The following is a 23,013-nucleotide window of genomic DNA, read 5'->3' as shown; positions in this document are numbered from 1 at the left end:
GAGAGTCAGCTGTGGCTGCCATTAAGAAGGTCCAGGGGAGCGGGGGGGGTTGAAATCATAGAGACAGTGGGCGGGGCTGGGCAGGAGCATGCAGCAGGAGAATGCGGCAGGCAGTGGAGGGCAGGTGAAGGTAGGCAACCTGTGAAGGAGGGTGAGCACAATCGGAAAAAATGCTATAAGGTGAGAAAGAGCGAGAAAGAGTGAAAACAGTCAAAAGTGGTAAAAAGAAACGCAAATGTGAGGCAGTGGAGATAGTGAGGGGAAAAAGGAGCAAAAAGAGGAGCAATAAAGCAACAAGTTGTCGCAAAAGCAGAGCATGGAGAGTGAAAACAGTGCAAAAAGGCACACAGGAAGGAGTGGATAATGTGGTGAAAAGGGGCAAGAGAAAGAGCAGAGAGTCCGAAGAAGCACAAAGAGGCAAGTGCTGAGAGGCAAAGGGTGAGGCAGAGAAAAGGACGCAGCATAAGAAGCAAGCAGGATGCTAGGAATACTCTGCCCAAAGTTGCAGAGGGATTCGGTGTCTCAAAGGGCTGAGCCTTGTCGGAGAGCCAATGCAATCACGAGAGGAAACAGGCAGGGCTAGGCAACGTCTCCTCAATATTACTCTAATATAACACTGCAGCATTAGGCATATGACTACACGGCAAAGCAACAGAATAAAGAATAGGATACAATGTAACAGTGGAGCATTAGTAATATGACTACAATGTAAAGCTGCTGCATGAGGAAAAGAAATATAGACCCTCCAGCTCTACACAGGTTAGATAAAGCTAGAGACTATGGTCCTGATTAGAAATGACCCGTGTAGGGCTGAATGCGATAATTATCACATTCCAGCACTGAAGTGTTTAGATGCATCTGATGCGATAATGTTAGCCTATTCCGATGTTTTAGGGACTAACGCGTGGATTTTTGTGCTTACTGCTCCATAATCAACTTGCTACACCAAATATGGAGTCTTTTCCCCTTTGTTAAATTCTAGCAGGATTTCCCAGCCAAAATTTAACAAAAGGGTAAGTAAGATATTTATCGCACCTCTCAACTATCACGTGCTTCATCAATACTTGTGACTGTAATCCTTGCGCAAACAGGACATTTGTAATCAAGCTATAGATGTGTTTTAATCAATGGGCACACAGGATACCCATCTGTCCGTTACTTCAACGATAGAACAGTAAAACAGATTCGGTCTACTCACGAAATTTGGTGCAAAATGCCGCTATAAATGCAGTTGTGTGCCTGAAAATTTCCTTTTTATGCCGCAAAATTTTCAAATCAATGCCACAATATCCTGGCGGTGCCTGACAATTATGATCGTAAGTACGCAGTAACTGTGAAAGACTGCACTACTCTTGGGCCTGCCATGCAATTAACCCAGGACACACCCTGTAGTAGCGTTTAATTATCCCATTTCACATGACTGGACCCCCTAACACACCGACTCCATGCCACTCGACACCTCGAGCACTGCAAAGAATGCAGCTCTTTCTCGGCTCATCCACAACGTGCAGCTCCTAACACCCCCCCACACACCCCACCCCAAATAAATCAATGTAAGATTGCGGCTGCATTCGCAGCCCAAATAGGAGACCCCGTTCAGTGACAGGCTTTAATCCTCTCCTCCATTCACTGAAATCGTAGATGTGCTCGTTACACGACACCCTCCTCTTTGCCTTAACCCCAAGTAGCAAGGTCCTCACCACCTCTACCCCCGCCTTCCCTATCACCCATAGGCTTTGCTATTCCTTTATTGGCTGCGATAGTCGACCACCCAGGAAAGTGGCCAATCAGAGGAGCAACTGCGTCACCCCAGACTGGAAGGCATCAGGCCTGACTAAAACTCCAGCCCAAGCCGTGACCCTCTTAACGGCTTAAGGCGCATTGTCTGCAAAGGAGCAAAGACAGCAATAGCCGGTGAAGAGGATTCGAGTCCCTCTGGGTGGCTCCAATCCTCCTCCTACTCCCGGCGCTACACAAAAGGGCTTGCACTCACTCCATCTCCAGCAGTCCATAAAGAAAAGTTCACCGACAAAAGAGGCCGCGTATTTTCTTCTCTAGTCCCCTGGAGTGCCAGGCAGCCTACTGGTACCAGATGCGGTCCCCTTAACCGGGAGACCGCGAGAACAAAATTCCGCAGGACTTTTTCATTGGGGAATTACAGCCCCTCAATGTCTGACACGGGTTTCCAGAGCGGCGAACTTCCTAGCCAGTAAATTCATGGGTCCGTTAAAGGGATTCTGAAGTTTTCATTACAACGGTCTCATCTACATCCCGATTACTGGCATGTGCAGTATGCTGCTTTTCAGCCATTTACGCCCTCTGTAGTTTTCCCCCACCATCTGACAATATTTTCTCACGAACGCTAGTTGGAATTGAAAAAAGATGCCAATTTTATTCCCATCGGGAACGAACTTTAAATCGCGTTGTCTTGCGACTTTGAAAGTGGATGGGTGTTGGCTACCTTCTTCCCTTGAAGCAACTTACGAGGAGCAAAATTCCCCATTTTAAAGTGAAAGTTCACACGAAGAAAACTGCGACCTATGAGCGTTCACTGTATAATTTATAAGAAATACATGACGCTCACAAGCGGGACATGCACATTTACACACTGATAGCACCTACAAAGCAATCCACATGAGCAACATCGTGCAGCCGCTTTTCGAAAACCAGAACATGGTCAAGATTTTATCAGAGGGAAAGGAGAGCGAAGGTAGAGGAGCAAGCAGCGAGTGAGCTGTTAACACACACATGGAAAGCACGGATACCAGTGACGTGTCTATTACAGCGAAAGAGGCCAGTAAGCTCCCATTACACAGTACTTAAAGAGATGGCATATGGCAAAAGCCGCTGGGATTTGGTGATTCTGCGGATGTGCTGGTTTAAAATTACCCCCAAAAACTTGTGCTGTGCTTTTAGAACACACTCTAACAAGCACACCACTGCTTTTCTCCGAGGCGAAGCAGAAATGCCTCGGAGAAAGGCAGCGGCGTTTCCGGATTCGGGGCGTGTTTTTCTGTTCTCTCCTCTTGCCATTGGCTGGAGGAGATAATGAGAAAAGTAGCAAAAAACACGCCCCCGAATCCGAAAAGGACGGGGCCTGTTCGGAGAGACAAACCTCTTCTCCAATGGCTGGCCAGCATTTAAGAGGCCAGCCAATGGAGAAGAGGGGCTGGTTCAAGCCCCTCTTCTCCAAAACATTAAATCTCGGAGCGAGACTGCGCAAGCGCAGCCTTCGAGCCGAGACCTAAAAAGGGCTCTTTCTGAACCAAGTGCTACCTTGTTGCCAAATTTGGTGTAATTCCGTTCAGCAGTTTGTGCTGTAGCTTCGTCTAAAGTTTCCTATGGAGGACAGTTTTCAAACCCATTCTTTTTGTAATTTCTCCGAAAATACTGAATGGATTTACACCATTTAAAAAAAGTATTGGCATAGCCAATAGGTCTCGCCTTTGGGACCTTATAAGTGTTTAGCCATGTAACACTTGATGTTGTTGCACCAAGGATATTGTGCTGGATAACCAAACACTTATAAGGTCCCAAAGGCGAGACCTATTGGCTATGCCAATGCTTGTTGAAATCTTTATTCCAGTAGACTGCAGGCACAAAGTACTGTTCCATATTTTCAATGCTCCAGACTTTAGGCAGTAGACTACTGCTTTTTTATGGCAACACAAGACATATGTCTTGGGGCAGCTTTGTTTTACGTTTTGGTAGGCGAATGCCAAGTTTGTGTGTCAGAATCAAGTGTACAAAAATTCCATGTGACATAAATATATTCCTAAATATCGTATACAAAGGTGTTGTTCCACTGGGTGTAGATTTTCAATTATTTAACTCCAACAAGGCAATATATTTGTATATGATATTACGGACACAACATTTACGCCCATCCATATTCTATCAAAAACAGTATGTTCTGCACACATGCCAACACCATGAGCAGGTAAAGTATTGCTTATGTTAAATCACAAAAGGACTCCACTACATGTGTGGAGGGGGGAACAAGAGGCACGGGGTTCTAGGAGCTAGCAGCCTCCAATTATAAATGTTTTCCACAAAGAGCTGCTCCTAGTGTGATAACCCAAACGAGTTACAAGAACGTCGTGAGTGTGGGCATCTCACAAAAAGTTACGGACTGGTCTCCCACACCACCTGGTGTCATGCTTCATCATTGACCAGTCCTCGCCCTCTAAAACCTTCGTTTGATAGAGGGCGGGCATAAACTTGACGACAAGGATGCACTTCTAAATAACTAAGTGGGGGCCCGTGAGATTGTGAGTGAGGTTAAAAATCATTCTAGTAATCAGAAGTGTTTTTTTATTGTGACTGAAAACTATATGATATTAAAATAAACGTGACGGTGATTGGGGTAATTAGTGTCCCCTAACCGTCTTGTGAATGGTCAACATGTTTCTGCCAAAGCGGCCCTGTTGGGTCCATGGCATTCATCAGGACCTAGTAATATATGGGGGCTCCGTTCTTACCAAACGTTGGTAAGATGTTACCACTGTGTGGGTGTGGCAAAGGCCACACTTCACTTCCTAGAATGCTTCCAAAGGTAAAGCCTACAAAACAAGAAAACATTCGAGAGATGAGGGTTAGTTGAAATTCGTTGGGTCAAATATACCTGTAAAGGAAAAAAGAGGAAGAACAATGCATGCATTGACTTCTAAGAGTGAAAAAAGTGTACGTGACTTTGTGACACTCTATTTGTGTACACATGTGTAAGACTTCGAAGCTGGAGGCAGACAATGCTGCCGCCAATCTTACCCTAATAAAGTAGACAACTTGTCCCATGGGGGGGAGGGGGCGGAGGGAATCCAATGTTTGTCACCACTGCAAAAGAGAAACATAGAACCAAGAACTTTATCAAACGTACAGTTGGAGAGGATTTCATACACAACCTGAGTGGTAGGTTATTCCAAAAGCCTTGTTGGGCAAATGAGAAAGAAAACATAAAGGCAAACAGACATTTGAACAGCCATTTGGACTGAAGAACATACATACATATACACTGATCTTTCAGTACACCCATACTCTGACTATGACACGTGTTGGGTTGCTCCTGTGTCCTATGCGTCCGCTCGATCCTCCCGAATGTGAGAAATGGAGGGAGCGGGCGCCGTCTTTTAAAATGCAGTCTGATCGTGTTAATTGGTGTAAAACACTTCCAGGTGCGCGTTTCCCGGTGTCACAAGAGCACCAAGCCTGGATTCAAGATGTCGGAATTGGGCGTGAATATACCAGAACTGCGTGAGAAAAGAAGCCTCATTGGTAGCGAAGCTGGAGGCATGAAAAGCAACTCTGCGATTGGTAGAGGTGCTGTGGAGGCGGTAGCGTGTATGTGATACAGCGCTGTGGGGGCGTGTCACCCAATGACTAGTAAAACCTATGCCTGGTTGCAGAGTTACGTGAGACCAGGTGCCCTATAGGTTGGACTGCGTACTAAAGAAGAACGTGGTTTGGGAGGTAAACCTAGGGCGGGGTTACGCATATTTAGCCAGACAGCGCAATTAATCAAAACTATCGCTACGCGCCTGTGCGTTTGTTAACATGCGTTGGTATGGTAACGATGCACGAAGCTAGAACAGGGACGCGTAAAAGGCCCGTTTACAGAAGAGCAGGGATGGAGTGTGTTAATCACAGTTAGTCACAAACCTCCCAATCGGGGTCAATACTCATCACACCAGCTCTTCGTATCACTTACTGTGGCCATGCGTTGCATTTCAATAAAAAGGACATAAGAGAAACCCCGGGTACTGAGGGATGTTACACATGTAGTCCATGTCGTTCGCATCGCGCAAAAACGCGTATATATCGTCAGGGTGGGTAACGTGAAGGGCACGAGGGTGGAAAAAGGATAGAAAAAGGAGATGTATTAAATCCCTTCTCTTGAACATTCCCAGGTGAAATTACTGTTTATACATCACGTAAGAATGTTTCAGTCTGATAAAAGGCCATATGTCGTTGGGCTGGTTTGAAAGTGAAAAAGTGTAAAAGTGAGCAGATACACAGACACTCCCGCCTATTTTGTTTGTGGTGGGGGATATTTCAGAGATTGTATTTGGGGACTGTATGGGATGGAAGCTATAATGTAGAGGTATGTATATGAACCACCAACTGAACATTTGTATAGTACATTGAGGCATATCAGCTGGGGCAGATAGTCAAGTGTGTTTGATGTTGATTACGATTACACTATCAAGAGGGTATTTATCATAATCATATCCCCTTTCTTTATCGTGTAAGCTGCAGCCATGGGATGTCATCATTGAGCCCTTTCTCAAGTGAGCGTAGGCGGTACACCCAACGTTGTTCTCTAACATGGAGGGCTCTAGTGAGGTCAAATGTGCTTTTTTTCATGACCTCAAGAATAGTCCAGCCCAAGTCTGTGTCCTTATGACTTTTTTCGAAGAAATGTCGTGTCAGCTTTGTGTTTTTATCTTCCTTGTGGTCATCCCCACATATTGGAGGTTGCAGGGACATGTTAATAGATATACCACATTTTCTGTGTTACAATTGCTGAATGTTCGGAGCTGCCACGGTTTTTCTGTGCCAATATCCACCTCTTTGGTTTTTTTTGTGAGATTACACGACTGGCACCCGCCGCAGGAGAAATGACCCACTGCAGGTGGTTGGTCCCAGAGTCTAGGTTGTTCCGTGTTCTCCTTTGTGGTCATCTGGGCATGAACCAGTTCGTCCCGGAGATTTTTATTGCGTTTGAAGGCAAATAGGGGGGTTTCCCATTGAATGCCAGCGCTGTTTAGTATATGCCATCTTTTTCTGATGATTTTTTGGATTGAGTTTGATACTGGTGTGAATGTGGTAACACAGACCGGTCTGCTTGTTTTTTCTGTCTCCACGTCCTCCAGAAGTGCATCTCTGGAGTTGTTTCTTGCTCTCTTATTTGCCCTTCTTACCATTTTCCTTGGGTAGTGGCGTTCAATTAGTTTCTTCCCAAGCTGTTCTGCCTGTTCTTTGTAAATGTCTTTCTCAGAGCAATTCCTCCTTATTCGGAGGAACTGGCCAACAGGTAGATTCTGTTTGAGGGCTTTCGGGTGGTAACTCTCGTACAAGAGTAAGCTGTTCCTGTCCGTGGGTTTGTTGTGGACCTTAGTTGTTATCCCCTCATTGGTAAGTGTGATATCCAAGTCCAACAAGATGGCATGATTCTTACTGATGGTAGGGGTGAATTTGAGATGTCTATCTTGCAAATTTACCCAGTGGACAAAGGCCATTGCATCCTCTTCTGTTCCATCCCAAACAATGAGTACGTCGTCTATGTAACGTTTCCAGACTCTTAGGTGGCTTCGAAACGGGTTCACTGGATTGTTGATAAAATCCTCCTCGAATTGCTGGACGTATAGACATGCCATACTAGGGGCAAAAGTACTCCCCATCGAAGTACCTGTTATTTGGTGGTAGATGACTTGTTCGTATTGAAAGAAATTTTCTGTGAGGGCCAATTCAGCACATTCCATAACGAAATGTTGGGGAGTGATGAAGTCCCATTCTCTTCGTAGAATGATGTTTTCTACGACTTCCAGTGTTCGTCGTTGGGGTATGCTTGTGTACAGGGCTTCGATATCCATCGTTATGAGCCAATCGCTGGTGCTGTCTACCTCCAGATCTCTTAGGAGGCAGAGGACGTCTTTTGTGTCTTTTAGATAGGATTGTGTTTCTTTTACAATGGGCCGTAAGAACCACTCGCAAAATTGCGACAAAGGTTCTAACACGGATCCAATGCCAGACACGATTGGCCTACCCGGTGGTAGCATCCGATCTTTGTGGATCTTTGGTAGAATGTAGAAGCGCGGCATCCTTGGCTCTTCGTTGGTCAGGAAGTCAGCTTCTTGTCTCGTGATCCAATCATTACTGAGTGCTTCCTCCACTTTGTTTTTTATTTTGATCATGATTGGGCCAGTAGGATCCGTTTGATGTATGGCATAGCTGTTCGTATCAGATAATAGTCTTAAACACTCATCCCGGTACATAGTAAGATCCATCAGGACAATGGCGCCCCCTTTATCCGCCGGTTTTATGACAACATCATGGTTATTTGTAAGTGCTTGTAGGGCTGTTCGTTCCTTCCCTGTGAGGTTGTTAAACCCTTTAGTATTTTGGAAGTCGAAATTTTCTATATCCCTGAGTACAGCCTGTTCGAATGCAAGTATTTGACATGAAACATTCTGATTTGGAGGTTGGAAGGTAGACTTCTTTCGCAACCCGGTTGATTTCTTGTTGTCTTCATTGATTTCTGTCGTGTCTCTGAAAAAATCACGAAGTTTAAGTTTCCGAAAGAACTGAGCCAATTCCATGTTGAGAGCGAAGGGGTCATTCCTAGGAGTGGGGACGAAACCCAAGCCTTTGTTAAGAACGGTCTCTTTGTCACATGTGAGTCTATGTGTACTGATATTGACGATGTTAGTTAGTCTCTGCTCGTTGAGGGCATCTCTGTTCTTCCTCTGCTCCTGGTTGTTACCCCTTGTGGTGGTTGTTGGTCCTCCCACTGGACCCTTGCATTTCTTCTTTTTTGTCTGCCTCTCCCTCTGCCTCTGCCCTGGAATAAAAAAGACGGAGGACCTGAATGGTATCCAAAGCCTGGTGGGAAGTAAGACTGTTGCCAATAGCCAAAGGGAGGGGGTTGTGGTTGTGGTTGTTGTACTTGTATCAGAGGTTGGTACCCAGCAGGTCTTCCATAGTGTGGTCCTGGGCTCTCATCACTACTGGAGTCACTCCTCTCTTCTCCTGAACTGAACGTCCAGTTTTGGGGGGTGGGTCGGAAACGTTGTTTTCTCCCAGGTTGCTGCGGAGCCGGTTTGTTGTAATGCTCATCCGTTACATATGGATAGACCGTTTCCTTACTGAACTTCTGAACATCTTTTTTTAATTTCGTCAGCTTGGATTGTGTCAGGTATTCTTTGTATTCCGAATGGTCTTTGTTAATTTCGTCCAACTTCTTTTTGAAGACTGAGAGTTGTACTGTGGTTTTCAGTTTGCACTCGCTCTGCTGGATCTCCACTAGGAGAGCATCTGCTAGTTGTCTTGCAGTATTGATAATTAGGATGAGCCAGTCTTTAGTGCATTTCCACGCAATGCTGGACCAATTAATTCTAAACTCCTTGTTATTGAGGAACAATCTGGGCTCATTGGTAACAATCAGTCCTCTGGGCGCCGTGTTCTTCCGGAGGTATTCCGTCATAAACGCTCCGTGAAGAGCTGTACGAATTTGCTCTTTTTACTTTGTGGATAGTGCTTCCCACTCGTCTGAATTTTGTACTGTTTGCGTAACTATGGTTTCTGCTAGTAGAGAGGGTGTGTTTAGAATCTCTGCTAGAATTTTTTCCCCGAATGAGAGTTCGGTGTCCATGATGAAAAATAGGGTGATGTAAGCGTAATGCTTAGTCAGATCCTAAGTCTATCAAAGGATATCTGTAGTAGTTTTTCTGTTTACAGAGATCTGTATAACAGAGTAGGTCCCTTATACTAGGGAGGTCACCCCTTAGTTTGTTCCCACAGCCATCAGCTGTACATAAGTTGAATCCCAAAAGGACTCCACTACATGTGTGGAGGGGGAACAAGAGGCACGGGGTTCTAGGAGCTAGCAGCCTCCAATTATAAATGTTTTCCACAAAGAGCTGCTCCTAGTGTGATAACCCAAACGAGTTACAAGAACGTCGTGAGTGTGGGCATCTCACAAAAAGTTACGGACTGGTCTCACACACCAAATGGTGTCATGCTTCATCATTGACCAGTCCTCGCCCTCTAAAACCTTAGTTTGATAGAGGGCGGGCATACACTTGACGACAAGGATGCACTTCTAAATAACTAAGTGGGGGCCCGTGAGATTGTGAGTGAGGTTAAAAATCATTATAGTAATCAGAAGTGTTTTTTTAATGTGACTGAAAACTATATGATATTAAAATAAATGTGACGGTGATTGGGGTAATTAGTGTCCCCTAACCGTCTTGTGAATGGTCAACATGTTTCTGCCAAAGCGGCCCTGTTGGGTCCATGGCATTCATCAGGACCTAGTAATATATGGGGGCTCCGTTCTTACCAAATGTTGGTAAGATGTTACCACTGTGTGGGTGTGGCAAAGGCCACACTTCACTTCCTAGAATGCTTCCAAAGGTAAAGCCTACAAAACAAGAAAACATTTGAGAGATGAGGGTTAGTTGAAATTCGTTGGGTCAAATATACCTGTAAAGGAAAAAAGAGGAAGAACAATGCATGCATTGACTTCTAAGAGTGAAAAAAGTGTACGTGACTTTGTGACACTCTATTTGTGTACACATGTGTAAGACTTCGAAGCTGGAGGCAGACAATGCTGCCGCCAATCTTACCCTAATAAAATAGACAACTTGTCCCATGGGGGGAGGGGGCGTAGAGAATCCAATGTTTGTCACCTCTGCAAAAGAGAAACATAGAACCAAGAACTTTATCAAACGTACAGTTGGAGAGGATTTCATACACAACCTGAGTGGTAGGTTATTCCAAAAGCCTTGTTGGGCAAATGAGAAAGAAAACATAAAAGCAAACAGACATTTGAACAGCCATTTGGACTGAAGTACATACATACATATACACTGATCTTTCAGTACACCCATACTCTTACTATGACACGTGTTGGGTTGCTCCTGTGTCCTATGCGTCCGCTCGATCCTCCCGAATGTGAGAAATGGAGGGAGCGGGCGCCGTCTTTTAAAATGCAGTCTGATCGTGTTAATTGGTGTAAAACACTTCCAGGTGCGCGTTTCCCGGTGTCACAAGAGCACAGAGCCTGGATTCAAGATGTCGGAATTGGCCGTGAATATACCAGAACTGCGTGAGAAAAGAAGCCTCATTGGTAGCGAAGCTGGAGGCATGAAAAGCAACTCTGCGATTGGTAGAGGTGCTGAGGAGGCGGGGGCATGTATGTGATACAGCGCTGTGGGGGCGTGTCACCCAATGACTAGTAAAACCTATGCCTGGTTGCAGAGTTACGTGAGACCAGGTGCCCTATAGGTTGGACTGCGTACTGAAGAAGAACGTGGTTTGGGAGGTAAACCTAGGGCGGGGTTACGCATATTTAGCCAGACAGCGCAATTAAACAAAACTATCGCTACGCGCCTGTGCGTTTGTTAACATGCGTTGGTATGGTAACGATGCACGAAGCTAGAACAGGGACGCGTAAAAGGCCCGTTTACAATAGAGCAGGGATGGAGTGTGTTAATCACAGTTAGTCACAAACCTCCCAATCGGGGTCAATACTCATCACACCAGCTCTTCGTATCACTTACTGTGGCCATGCGTTGCGTTTCAATAAAAAGGACATAAGAGAAACCCCGGGTACTGAGGGATGTTACACATGTAGTCCATGTCGTTCGCATCGCGCAAAAACGCGTGCATATCGTCAGGGTGGGTAACGTGAAGGGCACGAGGGTGGAAAAAGGATAGAAAAAGGAGATGTATTAAATCCCTTCTCTTGAACATTCCCAGGTGAAATTACTGTTTATACATCACGTAAGAATGTTTCAGTCTGATAAAAGGCCATATGTCGTTGGGCTGGTTTGAAAGTGAAAAAGAGTAAAAGTGAGCAGATACACAGACACTCCCGCCTATTTTGTTTGTGGTGGGGGATATTTCAGAGATTGTATTTGGGGACTGTATGGGATGGAAGCTATAATGTAGAGGTATGTATATGAACCACCAACTGAACATTTGTATAGTACATTGAGGCATATCAGCTGGGGCAGATAGTCAAGTGTGTTTGATGTTGATTACGATTACACTATCAAGAGGGTAGTTATCATAATCATATCCCCTTTCTTTATCGTGTAAGCTGCAGCCATGGGATGTCATCATTGAGCCCTTTCTCATGTGAGCTTAGACGGTACACCCAACGTTGTTCTCTAACATGGAGGGCTCTAGTGAGGTCAAATTTGCTTTTTTTCATGACCTCAAGAATAGTCCAGCCCAAGTCTGTGTCCTTATGACTTTTTTCGAAGAAATGTCGTGTCAGCTTTGTGTTAGTTTTTTTACATCTGATCGTACTCCGGTGTTCGTTAATGCGGATTTTTATCTTCCTTGTGGTCATCCCCACATATTGGAGGTTGCAGGGACATGTTAATAGATATACCACATTTTCTGTGTTACAATTGCTGAATGTTCGGAGCTGCCACGGTTTTTCTGTGCCAATATCCACCTCTTTGGTGTTTTTTGTGAGATTACACGACTGGCACCCGCCGCAGGAGAAATGACCCACTGCAGGAGGTTGGTCCCAGAGTCTAGGTTGTTCCGGGTTCTCCTTTGTGGTCATCTGGGCATGAACCAGTTCGTCCCGGAGATTTTTATTGCGTTTGATGGCAAATAGGGGGGTTTCCCATTGATTTCCAGCGCTGTTTAGTATATGCCATCTTTTTCTGATGATTTTTTGGATTGAGTTTGATACTGGTGTGAATGTGGTAACATAGACCGGTCTACTTGTTTTTTCTTTCTCCACGTCCTCCAGAAGTGCCTCTCTGGAGTTGTTTCTTGCTCTCTTATTTGCCCTTCTTACTATTTTCCTTGAGTAGTGGCGTTCAATTAGTTTCTTCTCAAGCTGTTCTGCCTGTTCTTTGTAAATGTCTTTCTCAGAGCAATTCCTCCTTATTCGGAGGAACTGGACAACAGGTAGATTCTGTTTGAGGGCTTTCGGGTGGTAACTCTCGTACAAGAGTAAGCTGTTCCTGTCCGTGGGTTTGTTGTGGACCTTAGTTGTTATCCCCTCATTGGTAAGTGTGATATTCAAGTACAAAAAGATGGCATGATTCTTACTGATGGTATGGGTGAATTTGAGATATCTATCTTGCAAATTTACCCAGTGGACAAAGGCCATTGCATCCTCTTCTGTTCCATCCCAAACAATGAGTACGTCGTCTATGTAACGTTTCCAGACTCTTAGGTTGCTTCGAAACGGGTTCACTGGATTGTTGATAAAATCCTCCTCGAATTGCTGGACGTATAGACATGCCATACTAGGGGCAAAAGTACTCCCCATCGAAGTACCTGTTATTTGGTGGTAGATGACTTGTTCGTATTGAAAGAAATTTTTTGTGAGGGCCAATTCAGCACATTCCATAACGAAATGTTGGGGAGTGATGAAGTCCCATTCTCTTCGTAGAATGATGTTTTCTACGACTTCCAGTGTTCGTCGTTGGGGTATGCTTGTGTACAGGGCTTCGATATCCATCGTTATGAGCCAATCGCTGGTGCTGTCTACCTCCAGATCTCTTAGGAGGCAGAGGACGTCTTTTGTGTCTTTTAGATAGGATTGTGTTTCTTTTACAATGGGCCGTAAGAACCAGTCGGAAAATTGCGACAAAGGTTCTAACACAGATCCTATGCCAGACACGATTGGCCTACCCGGTGGTGGCATCCGATCTTTGTGGATCTTTGGTAGAATGTAGAAGCGCGGCATCCTTGGCTCTTCGTTGGTCAGGAAGTCAGCTTCTTGTCTCGTGATCCAATCATTACTGAGTGCTTCCTCCACTATGTTTTTTATTTTGATCATGATTGGGCCAGTAGGATCCGTTTGATGTATGGCATAGCTGTTCGTATCAGATAATAGTCTTAAACACTCATCCCGGTACATAGTAAGATCCATCAGGACAATGGCGCCCCCTTTATCCGCCGGTTTTATGACAACATCATGGTTATTTGTAAGTGCTTGTAGGGCTGTTCGTTCCTTCCCTGTGAGGTTGTTAAACCCTTTAGTATTTTGGAAGTCGATATTTTCTATATCCCTGAGTACAGCCTGTTCGAATGCAAGTATTTGACATGAAACATTCTGATTTGGAGGTTGGAAGGTAGACTTCTTTCGCAACCCGGTTGATTTCTTGTTGTCTTCATTGATTTCTGTCGTGTCTCCGAAAAAATCACGAAGTTTAAGTTTCCGAAAGAACTGAGCCAATTCCATGTTGAGAGCGAAGGGGTCATTCCTAGGAGTGGGGACGAAACCCAAGCCTTTGTTAAGAACGGTCTCTTTGTCACATGTGAGTCTATGAGGACTGATATTGACGATGTTAGTTAGTCTCTGCTCGTTGAGGGCATCTCTGTTCTTCCTCTGCTCCTGGTTGTTACCCCTTGTGGTGGTTGTTGGTCCTCCCACTGGACCCTTGCATTTCTTCTTTTTTGTCTGCCTCTCCCTCTGCCTCTGCCCTGGAATAAAAAAGACGGAGGACCTGAACGGTATCCAAAGCCTGGTGGGAAGTAAGGCTGTTGCCAATAGCCAAAGGGAGGGGGTTGTGGTTGTTGTACTTGTATCAGAGGTTGGTACCCAGCAGGTCTTCCATAGTGTGGTCCTGGGCTCTCATCACTACTGGAGTCACTCCTCTCTTCTCCTGAACTGAACGTCCAGTTTTGGGGGGTGGGTCGGAAACGTTGTTTTCTCCCAGGTTGCTGCGGAGCCGGTTTGTTGTAATGCTCATCCGTTACATATGGATAGACCGTTTCCTTACTGAACTTCTGCACATCTTTTTTTAATTTCGTCAGCTTGGATTGTGTCAGGTATTCTTTGTATTCTGAATGGTCTTTGTTAATTTCGTCCAACTTCTTTTTGAAGACTGAGAGTTGTACTGTGGTTTTCAGTTTGCACTCGCTCTGCTGGATCTCCACTAGGAGAGCATCTGCTAGTTGTCTTGCAGTATTGATAATTAGGATGAGCCAGTCTTTAGTGCATTTCCACGCAATGCTGGACCAATTAATTCTAAACTCCTTGTTATTGAGGAACAATCTGGGCTCATTGGTAACAATCAGTCCTCTGGGCGCCGTGTTCTTCCGGAGGTATTCCGTCATAAACGCTCCGTGAAGAGCTGTACGAATTTGCTCTTTTTTCTTTGTGGATAGTGCTTCCCACTCGTCTGAATTTTGTACTGTTTGCGTAACTATGGTTTCTGCTAGTAGAGAGGGTGTGTTTAGAATCTCTGCTAGAATTTCTTCCCCGAATGAGAGTTCGGTGTCCATGATGAAAAATAGGGTGATGTAAGCGTAATGCTTAGTCATATCCTAAGTCTATCAAAGGATATCTGTAGTAGTTTTTCTGTTTACAGAGATCTGTATAACAGAGTAGGTCCCTTATACTAGGGAGGTCACCCCTTAGTTTGTTCCCACAGCCATCAGCTGTACATAAGTTAAATCACAAAAGGACTCCACTACATGTGTGGAGGGGGGAACAAGAGGCACGGGGTTCTAGGAGCTAGCAGCCTCCAATTATAAATGTTTTCCACAAAGAGCTGCTCCTAGTGTGATGACCCAAACGAGTTACAAGAACGTCGTGAGTGTGGGCATCTCACAAAAAGTTACGGACTGGTCTCACACACCACCTGGTGTCATGCTTCATCATTGACCAGTCCTCGCCCTCTAAAACCTTTGTTTGATAGAGGGCGGGCATACACTTGCACTGCTAGTAAACGTAAGGCTAGCCACAGTGATCAGGGATCAGTCATTACTTTATGTAAATTAGATCTCATTATGTCCACTTCATCATAAGCCACAGAATCCTTTCCTCGCACCTGAATCCCTTTTAATGTCATGTGATTTAGGCTGAAGTCACTATCTTTTTGCCAATACTGTGTAGCATTGGTAAAAAGAATAAAAATGCCAGTTTGCCAATGCTAACAGCATCATAAAAAAAACAATAGGTATGGGTGAAGTGTCATCACGGATGAATGTGCATTTGTCATGATGCTATACTTAAACAGTGTTATAACGTATATACACACTAACATCACAACACAAGTGCACACATACAAGACATAGCAGCCATTTTTTTATTTACCATTGCAGAAGGGCGGATATCAATCTTGGAGAGGTAAAGAGGTTTGTATTTATATGAACAATGATGAGATATATTTTCATATGAACTATAGTAATCTTCTAAGTGATTGTAACACCGAACCTGTGAGGCGGCATGTTATGATTTCTCAAGCTAAATCGGCTATTAGGCTGTAATAGCGGAACTGTACCTGTGCAATGTAGTGATTAATGGGTCATTAAGTGTTTTAGTATATAGTAAATTATGGCCACGTTTCTGCTCGCTCGCATGACAAAAAAAGGCGGAGCGACAGTGTGTGGGCGTGTGCTCCTCACACAGAGGCAGGGAGAGGCTTATTATACAGGCTAGCAAGGCGAAAGTCTGAACAACTCTGCCAAAGAACTGCACTCCTGTACTTCAGGGCAAGACAGTCGACTTTGCACACAGCAGTAATACGCCTGCAATCTCTTGTTAATAAGGCATGACAACTGATAACGTTTATTGTACAGAAAGGTCTTAGCCTTGAGAAAAGAAAGTAATCGTGACCTTTGCTTGCTCGTTTTTTCCTCCAAAGCAACAACTTCACAGCAGTTAGCTGCGAGATACTAAAAGCAAGACATACAAAGTAACATGAAGCTACGCCCACGCCGAAACGGTTCTTTCAGGGTTTTTTCAGTCATGTCTAATGGGCTGCCTCGCCCAGGTGTTGTAAGCCATTTGCCGACAAGCCTCGAAGTATAGTGCAAATTCACGCCCATTCATAGCAACCGCGGAGCTCCTGGAATGCTTCTGCAGTAACTCGACACTCAGATTTCACTAATGTACTTGAGCAACAGGAAAAACCAGTCCTCTTCACAAATAAGGCTTAAACTAAAAATCCTAATCACAAAGGTTTAAGGAGGAAAAAACAACGCTGCGTTCATCTGATAAAGCAATATAGGAGGTGCACTACTAATTCCACACGGAAAAACAAAAAATAAATTAATGAACATGAACAAAGGGCGCGCAGAATACACTTGCACTCACGTTTGTAGGCGTCAGCAATGCCGGACTGAATCAGACACCTTTGCAGTTCATCTATTTGTCCATTTTAGGAATGGATGGGTCAGAAACTCGAGGACAAAGAGAGATGGGAGGTGAAATCTAGGGAAGTGGTCAGAGAAGGGGAAAATGGATTTAGAATGAGAAAAAAAAAAAAGGAAGGAGCGCGAAGTCAGCAGGAAGTGGGAAAGGGGTGGAAAGCCTTGCAGAAAAAAAACAAGTGGGAGGGGTGGGGGAGTGCGGCCGAGAGCACACACAGCATTTCCCTTGCGGGAGCGAGCAAGGACACCATCTGTTTGAAAGTTAATTACAAACAGATGGTTTCAAAGCTCGCTCCCGCAAGGGAATCGCCGAACGTGCACGCGTTGCCATTGAAAGCAATGCAATTCGTGCACGTTTTTAGCCTCAAAAGCGAATCGATTCCAAGAGGTCTCCTCCTATGCAACACATGTGCACTGCATAGGCGAGACCTAAATAGGGCTCTTTCTGAACCAAGACCTACCTTCTTGCCAAATTTGGTGTAATTCCGTTCAGCAGTTAGGGCTGTAGCTTTGTCTAAGGTTTCCTATGGAAATTAACATGGGAAAAAGACGTTTTGGGACCCACCTTTTTTCTCAGCCCCCGCAGGCAGAAGCTGACCCGAGCTGGCCACTTTTTTTGAAAATTTCACGAAGATTCATCAACCGGAGCCAAAGTTATTGGGAAAAGAAAAAACTCATTTCCTATGGAAACTAGGTCCTAATTATAACTACCTACTGCCGAACGCCAGTAGGTGATATATATCTTTATTTAAGGGAAGATTAAACAGGGCTTGGTTGGATCAATTACGTTTTAGTCGTTGCTTCCTTTTTCAATCATGGGTAGTTTTCCCTCGTTAAAATACGCTGGAAAAGACTGTGTCCTATCCTTCCTTAGACATTCAAGGAACTTGCTCAGCTGTTGACCGAAGTTAGTATGAGCAAGCAAGCGTTGCAGGGTTAGTAAGATAGGGAACTGGCATTCCCAGACCTAGAATTGTATTACCTGGCTAGTCAACTCCAGCATGCTGCAAAATGATGCTCCAAAGAAGCCAGCTGGGAGAAGAGATTAATACAGGGTTCCATTGGGAATTAATATTTGCCGGTGTTATTGATAAGAGGCGATGTTGGCCAAGCCCCAAAGAGTAACGTATTTGTTACAGCGCAAACACCCAGAGTAGATATATAGAATCGACATGTGCAGGAATAGTCCACAGCAGAGTAAATGTCCTTATAACTGTCAAGAGAGTCTCGAAGGTGGGTACAGACACACTTGATTAGAGGTTAAGTTACATAAACTGATCATGGAAAGTGATAAAGTAACATCTTGATCACTTGTTCTGCTGTTATATCCATGTTATGATTCATAGCATTTGAGAGTGGGATTAACTATTGGGAAGGTAACTAGTGATACAAATGTGTACTATAAATAAGACATACTATCCTACTACTGGAGCATGGTACAATGCACATTTTATTTGTGACAAATTTCAGTTTGCACCTATGTATTTGTTTTTTAGATTGTAAGAATTGATATGCAACAGTGTTCAGTTTCTTGCTCAGTGTTTTTTTATCGTACCACTTGGGATGCATCCCTGAACTTGGTAGTTTAAAAAAAATAAAAAGTGGTGCATAGATTTCTTTAGAAATGAAGAATGCAGAGAAAACTTTTTCTACATAATTTTCATTAATTATTTTCACTTTTTCTCCCATATGTCACATAAGCAGACAAAATATATCCAAGCCTGAAAGCAACGGAGGAGTTGAGTGGGCTTTACATTGGTTTGTGGTAAACATTGACTTTCCGTAGGAGATCCTTGTACTTTTCACCACACCTGCACGTTGTCTTTGAGCATTCCTTGAATTCCTGGTGCCAGTTTTATTGCAGTCTCTCCTTTTTTCCTGCCCGTCAAGTTACTGAGAAATGGTCCTTAACACCAACCATTTTGTGCCAGTTTGATGATGGAAGGATAATTAGGCTTGTTATTTTTGTACTATACCTATTGTAAATGTACACCTTTTGATGTGCTGTATACTTTGTTCTCTGGCAGTTCTTGTCCATTATTTTGTAAAGCATGAGGCTGCCCTTCTCACTGAAGCTCTTCCCATATTTTGTGCATTCAAGAGGCTTTCTTTTAACTGAAAATTGGCTTTTCCATGGCCAGAAAAGGACTATTTCTCAAAACAATTTTTTCACATTCAGGAGGTTAATAAAGCTCCTGCCATTGTGTGTTTTCACATGTATAAATCACACAATTTCTCACCTGTGCGAGCCCTCTAATGGATAAAACGATAGGTCATGTGAATGAGGCTTTTTCTACAATCATAAGGATTCTTACCAATATGCCTTCTCATGAATATTAGGATATATCGTCTAAATGACTCAACACACATTCAGTACATGGAAGACCTCTCACCAACATGCGTTCTTTCATGCCCGTTATGTGAAGACTTCACAAAAAAGCTTTTCCCACATTTAGTACATTGGTAAGGTTTCTCACCGGCATGTAGTGCACAATAAGGTGTTCTTTCAGCAGAGGTTTCCTGCATTTAGTGCTCTTATGCTTTTACCTCCTTGTGGCTAAATAGGCAAAGATTCTGACTGAAGCTTTTAGCATGCTTTTTTTTACCATACTTTGTTCTTTGACTGTTCTTGTCCATTATTTTTTAAAGCATGAGGTTGCCCTTCTCACTGAAGCTCTTCCCATATTTTGTGCATTAAAGAGGCTTTCTTTTAACTGAAAAGTGGCTTTTCCATGGCCAGAAAAGGACAATTTCTCCCCCCAAAAATTTCACATTCAGGAGGTTAATAAAGCTCCTCTCCATTATGTGTTTTCACATGTATAAATCACACAATGTCTTACCTGTGCGAGTCCTCTAATGGATAAAAAGATAGGTCAATCATAAGGATTCTTACCAATATGCCTTCTCATGAATATTAGGATTTCTCATCTAAATGACTCTCAACACACATTCAGTACATGGAAGACCTCTCACCGTGTGTTTTTTCATGCCTGTTAAGTGAGGACTTCACAAAAAAGCTTTTCCCACATTTAGTACACTGGTAAGGTTTCTCACCGGCATGCATTCTCATGTGAGTCACATACGCTTTATGACTGAAGCTTCTCCTACACTCGGTGCAATCAAAAGGTTTCACACCTGTATGAGTCTTCTTATGAGTAAGAAGATATGTCTTGCAACTGAAGCTTTTTCCACAGTCATGGCAATCATAAGGTTTCTCACCAGTATGTGTCTTCTCATGAATACTAAGCTGTACCTTTCTAATGAAGCTCATCTCGCATTCAGTGCACTGATAAGGTCTCTCACCAGTATGTGTTCTTTCATGCAATTTGCGTGTGGACATATGAATAAATCCCTTGCCACATATATGGCAAAGATAAGGTTTCTCGCCAGTATGTGTTCTCATATGTAATTTAAGAGAGGCCTTGCAAACAAAGCTTTTCTCACATTCAATGCAGTCAAAAGGTTTTTCACCTGTATGAGTCCGCTCATGAACACGAAGCGCATATCTCTTGCTGAAACATTTACCACATTCACTGCATGAGTTAGGTTTCTCACCTGTATGAGTCATTTTATGGCTTGCAAGGGATAACCAATGCCTGAAGCCCTTACCACATTTAGTGCAATAGTATGGTTTCTCCCCAGTATGTGTTCTCTCATGAATAAGAAGGGAGCCTTTCATAGTGAACCGTTTCCCACATTCAGTGCATGGATATGGTTTCTCTCCTGTATGTGTTCTGAAATGGCTAGAAAGATAGCCTTTACCAGTGAAACGTTTCCCACATTCAGTACACTGATACGGTCTTTCGCCTGTATGGGTTCTATTGTGGCAGAGAAGGCTTTTTCTAAAACTGAAACATTTCCCACATGTAGGGCACTGATGAGGTTTCTCACCGGTATGTGTTCTTTCATGATCAGTAAGACGTTGTTTCCGTATGAAAGTTTTCCCACATTCAAGGCAGTGGTAGGGTTTCTCACCCGTATGGATTCTTTCATGGATCGTAAGATACCCTTTCCGACTGAAGCTTTTTCTACATTCTGTGCAGTGATAAAGTTTCTCACCTGTATGTGTTCTTTCATGGGAAATAAGAGATCCTCTAACACTGAAGCTTAATCCACATTCAGTGCATTGATGAGGTTTCTCACCCGTATGCGTTCTTTCATGCTTAGTAAGAGATCCTTTATGACTGAAGCTTAATCCACATTCACTGCACTGATGAGGTTTCTCACCCGTATGCATTCTTTCATGGCTAGTAAGAGATCCTTTCCGACTGAAGCTTAATCCACATTCAGTGCACTGATGAGGTTTCACACCCGTGTGCGTTCTTTCATGGCTAGTAAGAGATCCTTTCCGACTGAAGCTTAATCCACATTCAGTGCATTGATGAGGTTTCTCACCCGTATGCGTTCTTTCATGCTTAGTAAGAGATCCTTTATGACTGAAGCTTAATCCACATTCACTGCACTGATGAGGTTTCTCACCCGTATGCATTCTTTCATGGCTAGTAAGAGATCCTTTCCGACTGAAGCTTAATCCACATTCAATGCACTGATGAGCTTTCTCACCAGTATGCATTCTTTCACGGAGAGTAAGAGATCCGTTATGACTGAAACTTTTCCCATCTTCTGTGCGCTGATGTGCTTTATCACCTGCATGTGTTCTTTCATGCTCAATTAGAAGTTGTTTTCCACTAAAGTTTTTCCCACATTCTGGGCACTGATGAGGATCTTCACCTGTATGTAAGTGTGAAGATTCATGTCTATTAAATGAAGACATGTTAACAAAACGTTTTCCACATTTAGCACACTGATCAGGGTTCTCACCAGTATGCGTTCTTCTGCTGATATTAAGGTATCCTTTATGAATGAAGCTTTCCCCACATTTAGTACACTGATAGGGGTTTGCGCTCAAATTCTTTTTTTTTCCAAGTTAGAAGTGAAAGCTTGTGGCAATCTTTTTACACATCCTCTGCACTCATTATGTTTCCCACCTGCAGGTGTTCTGTCATGGGCAAAAACAACCACTTTTCTTATTGAAACCCTTCCCACATCCAGTGCACTTATAAAGTACCATGTCCATATCTGATCTTCAATAACTGTTTTCTTGCTTAAGTCACGTTTGCTACTACATTAATAAAATATGTTTTAAAAAAAAAGTCACGTTTGCTACACACTTAAAACAGCTCACCCATAAATCATTTAACCAAAGGTTGTCTTATCAACTATTTTCCTTTAAGTTCTCTCCAACATAAACCATCTTCTGGTCTTCTTAATACTCTGAAACTCACTTATAGTTTCTTTACTACTAAGGCTCATAATATTTGAATTAGAACCATCTCACTAAAAATCAGTTTCTCTTATGGCTTTTGCCTTTGTCCTTAATTCCGGATTACTTTTACCACTGTGGCCCATCAAGAATTTATTTCTTCATACATCGTTACTTCATTTGCCAGAGAAGACTTGCTTGGCTTGTTTTCCGTTGAATGGATCTTCTTTGGTTTTATCACTTGGTTCACCTGTTTGAATAAGTCAAAACATATTATTTTTTTACAGGACTTGGTAATTATGCACAATATCAGTTTGTATTGTTTGAAGAAACTCTTGTACCACTAGACCACTATGAAAAGTGTAGAAGGGACAATTAATGAGTGACACAACATATGCAGGATAGTGTAGAAGATTTCTTAAGAAGTAAAGGAGTTAAATTTTAAAAATCTTACTAAAGTATAACAAACGTAATTAAACACTGAATTCTAAATGCTGCTTTCCATATAACAGGACTTTTTGAAACTAAATCAAATTATTTGCCTTTATTTTATGACATGCTATTGACAATTTTACAAAATGTTCAATTTTTAACCTCTTGAGTGCCCATGACGAGCTGGTCTCGTCATGGGCCGCGGTTGCGCTGTGCCCATGACGAGACCAGCTCATCATAAACCCCGCCTGCTAATGCAACGGCCGGCACAGGGCGGGGAAAGGGGCGGGCACTCAAGGGGTTAAATGTTTCCACTTAGTGAGGGCTATTTTCTCTCATTCCATAAACTTTTGGATGCTATAGTGTGTGAATATATTTTTTTGTTTACACAATAAAACCAGCATTCATGTAACACAACCACTTGTCCTTTCTATTAACAAGCTCCCATGACACATTCAATTTGT

At 43.3% G+C, this 23,013-nt stretch overlaps 1 protein-coding gene across 1 annotated transcript in view; it reads right to left on the bottom strand.

Moving 5' to 3' along the window:
- Positions 1 to 18,286: 18,286 nt before the first annotated feature.
- The window catches only part of LOC146811573 (uncharacterized), a 41,994-nt gene continuing 37,267 nt past the window's right edge, over positions 18,287 to 23,013 (bottom strand). Inside the window, exon 2 of the mRNA XM_085618544.1 lies at positions 18,287 to 22,367. Within this exon, the coding sequence (XP_085474670.1) occupies positions 19,805 to 21,628 (1,824 nt within the window). The 5' untranslated portion in view covers positions 21,629 to 22,367 and the 3' untranslated portion in view covers positions 18,287 to 19,804. The remainder of the gene's footprint in view (positions 22,368 to 23,013) is intronic.

The sequence above is a fragment of the Triturus cristatus genome, chromosome 7 (assembly GCF_964204655.1).
Source record: "Triturus cristatus chromosome 7, aTriCri1.1, whole genome shotgun sequence".
In the NCBI taxonomy this organism is placed as follows: Eukaryota; Metazoa; Chordata; class Amphibia; order Caudata; family Salamandridae; genus Triturus; species Triturus cristatus.
Note: the sequence above shows the minus strand (reverse complement) of the source record. Positions and strands in the feature narration are given on the sequence as shown.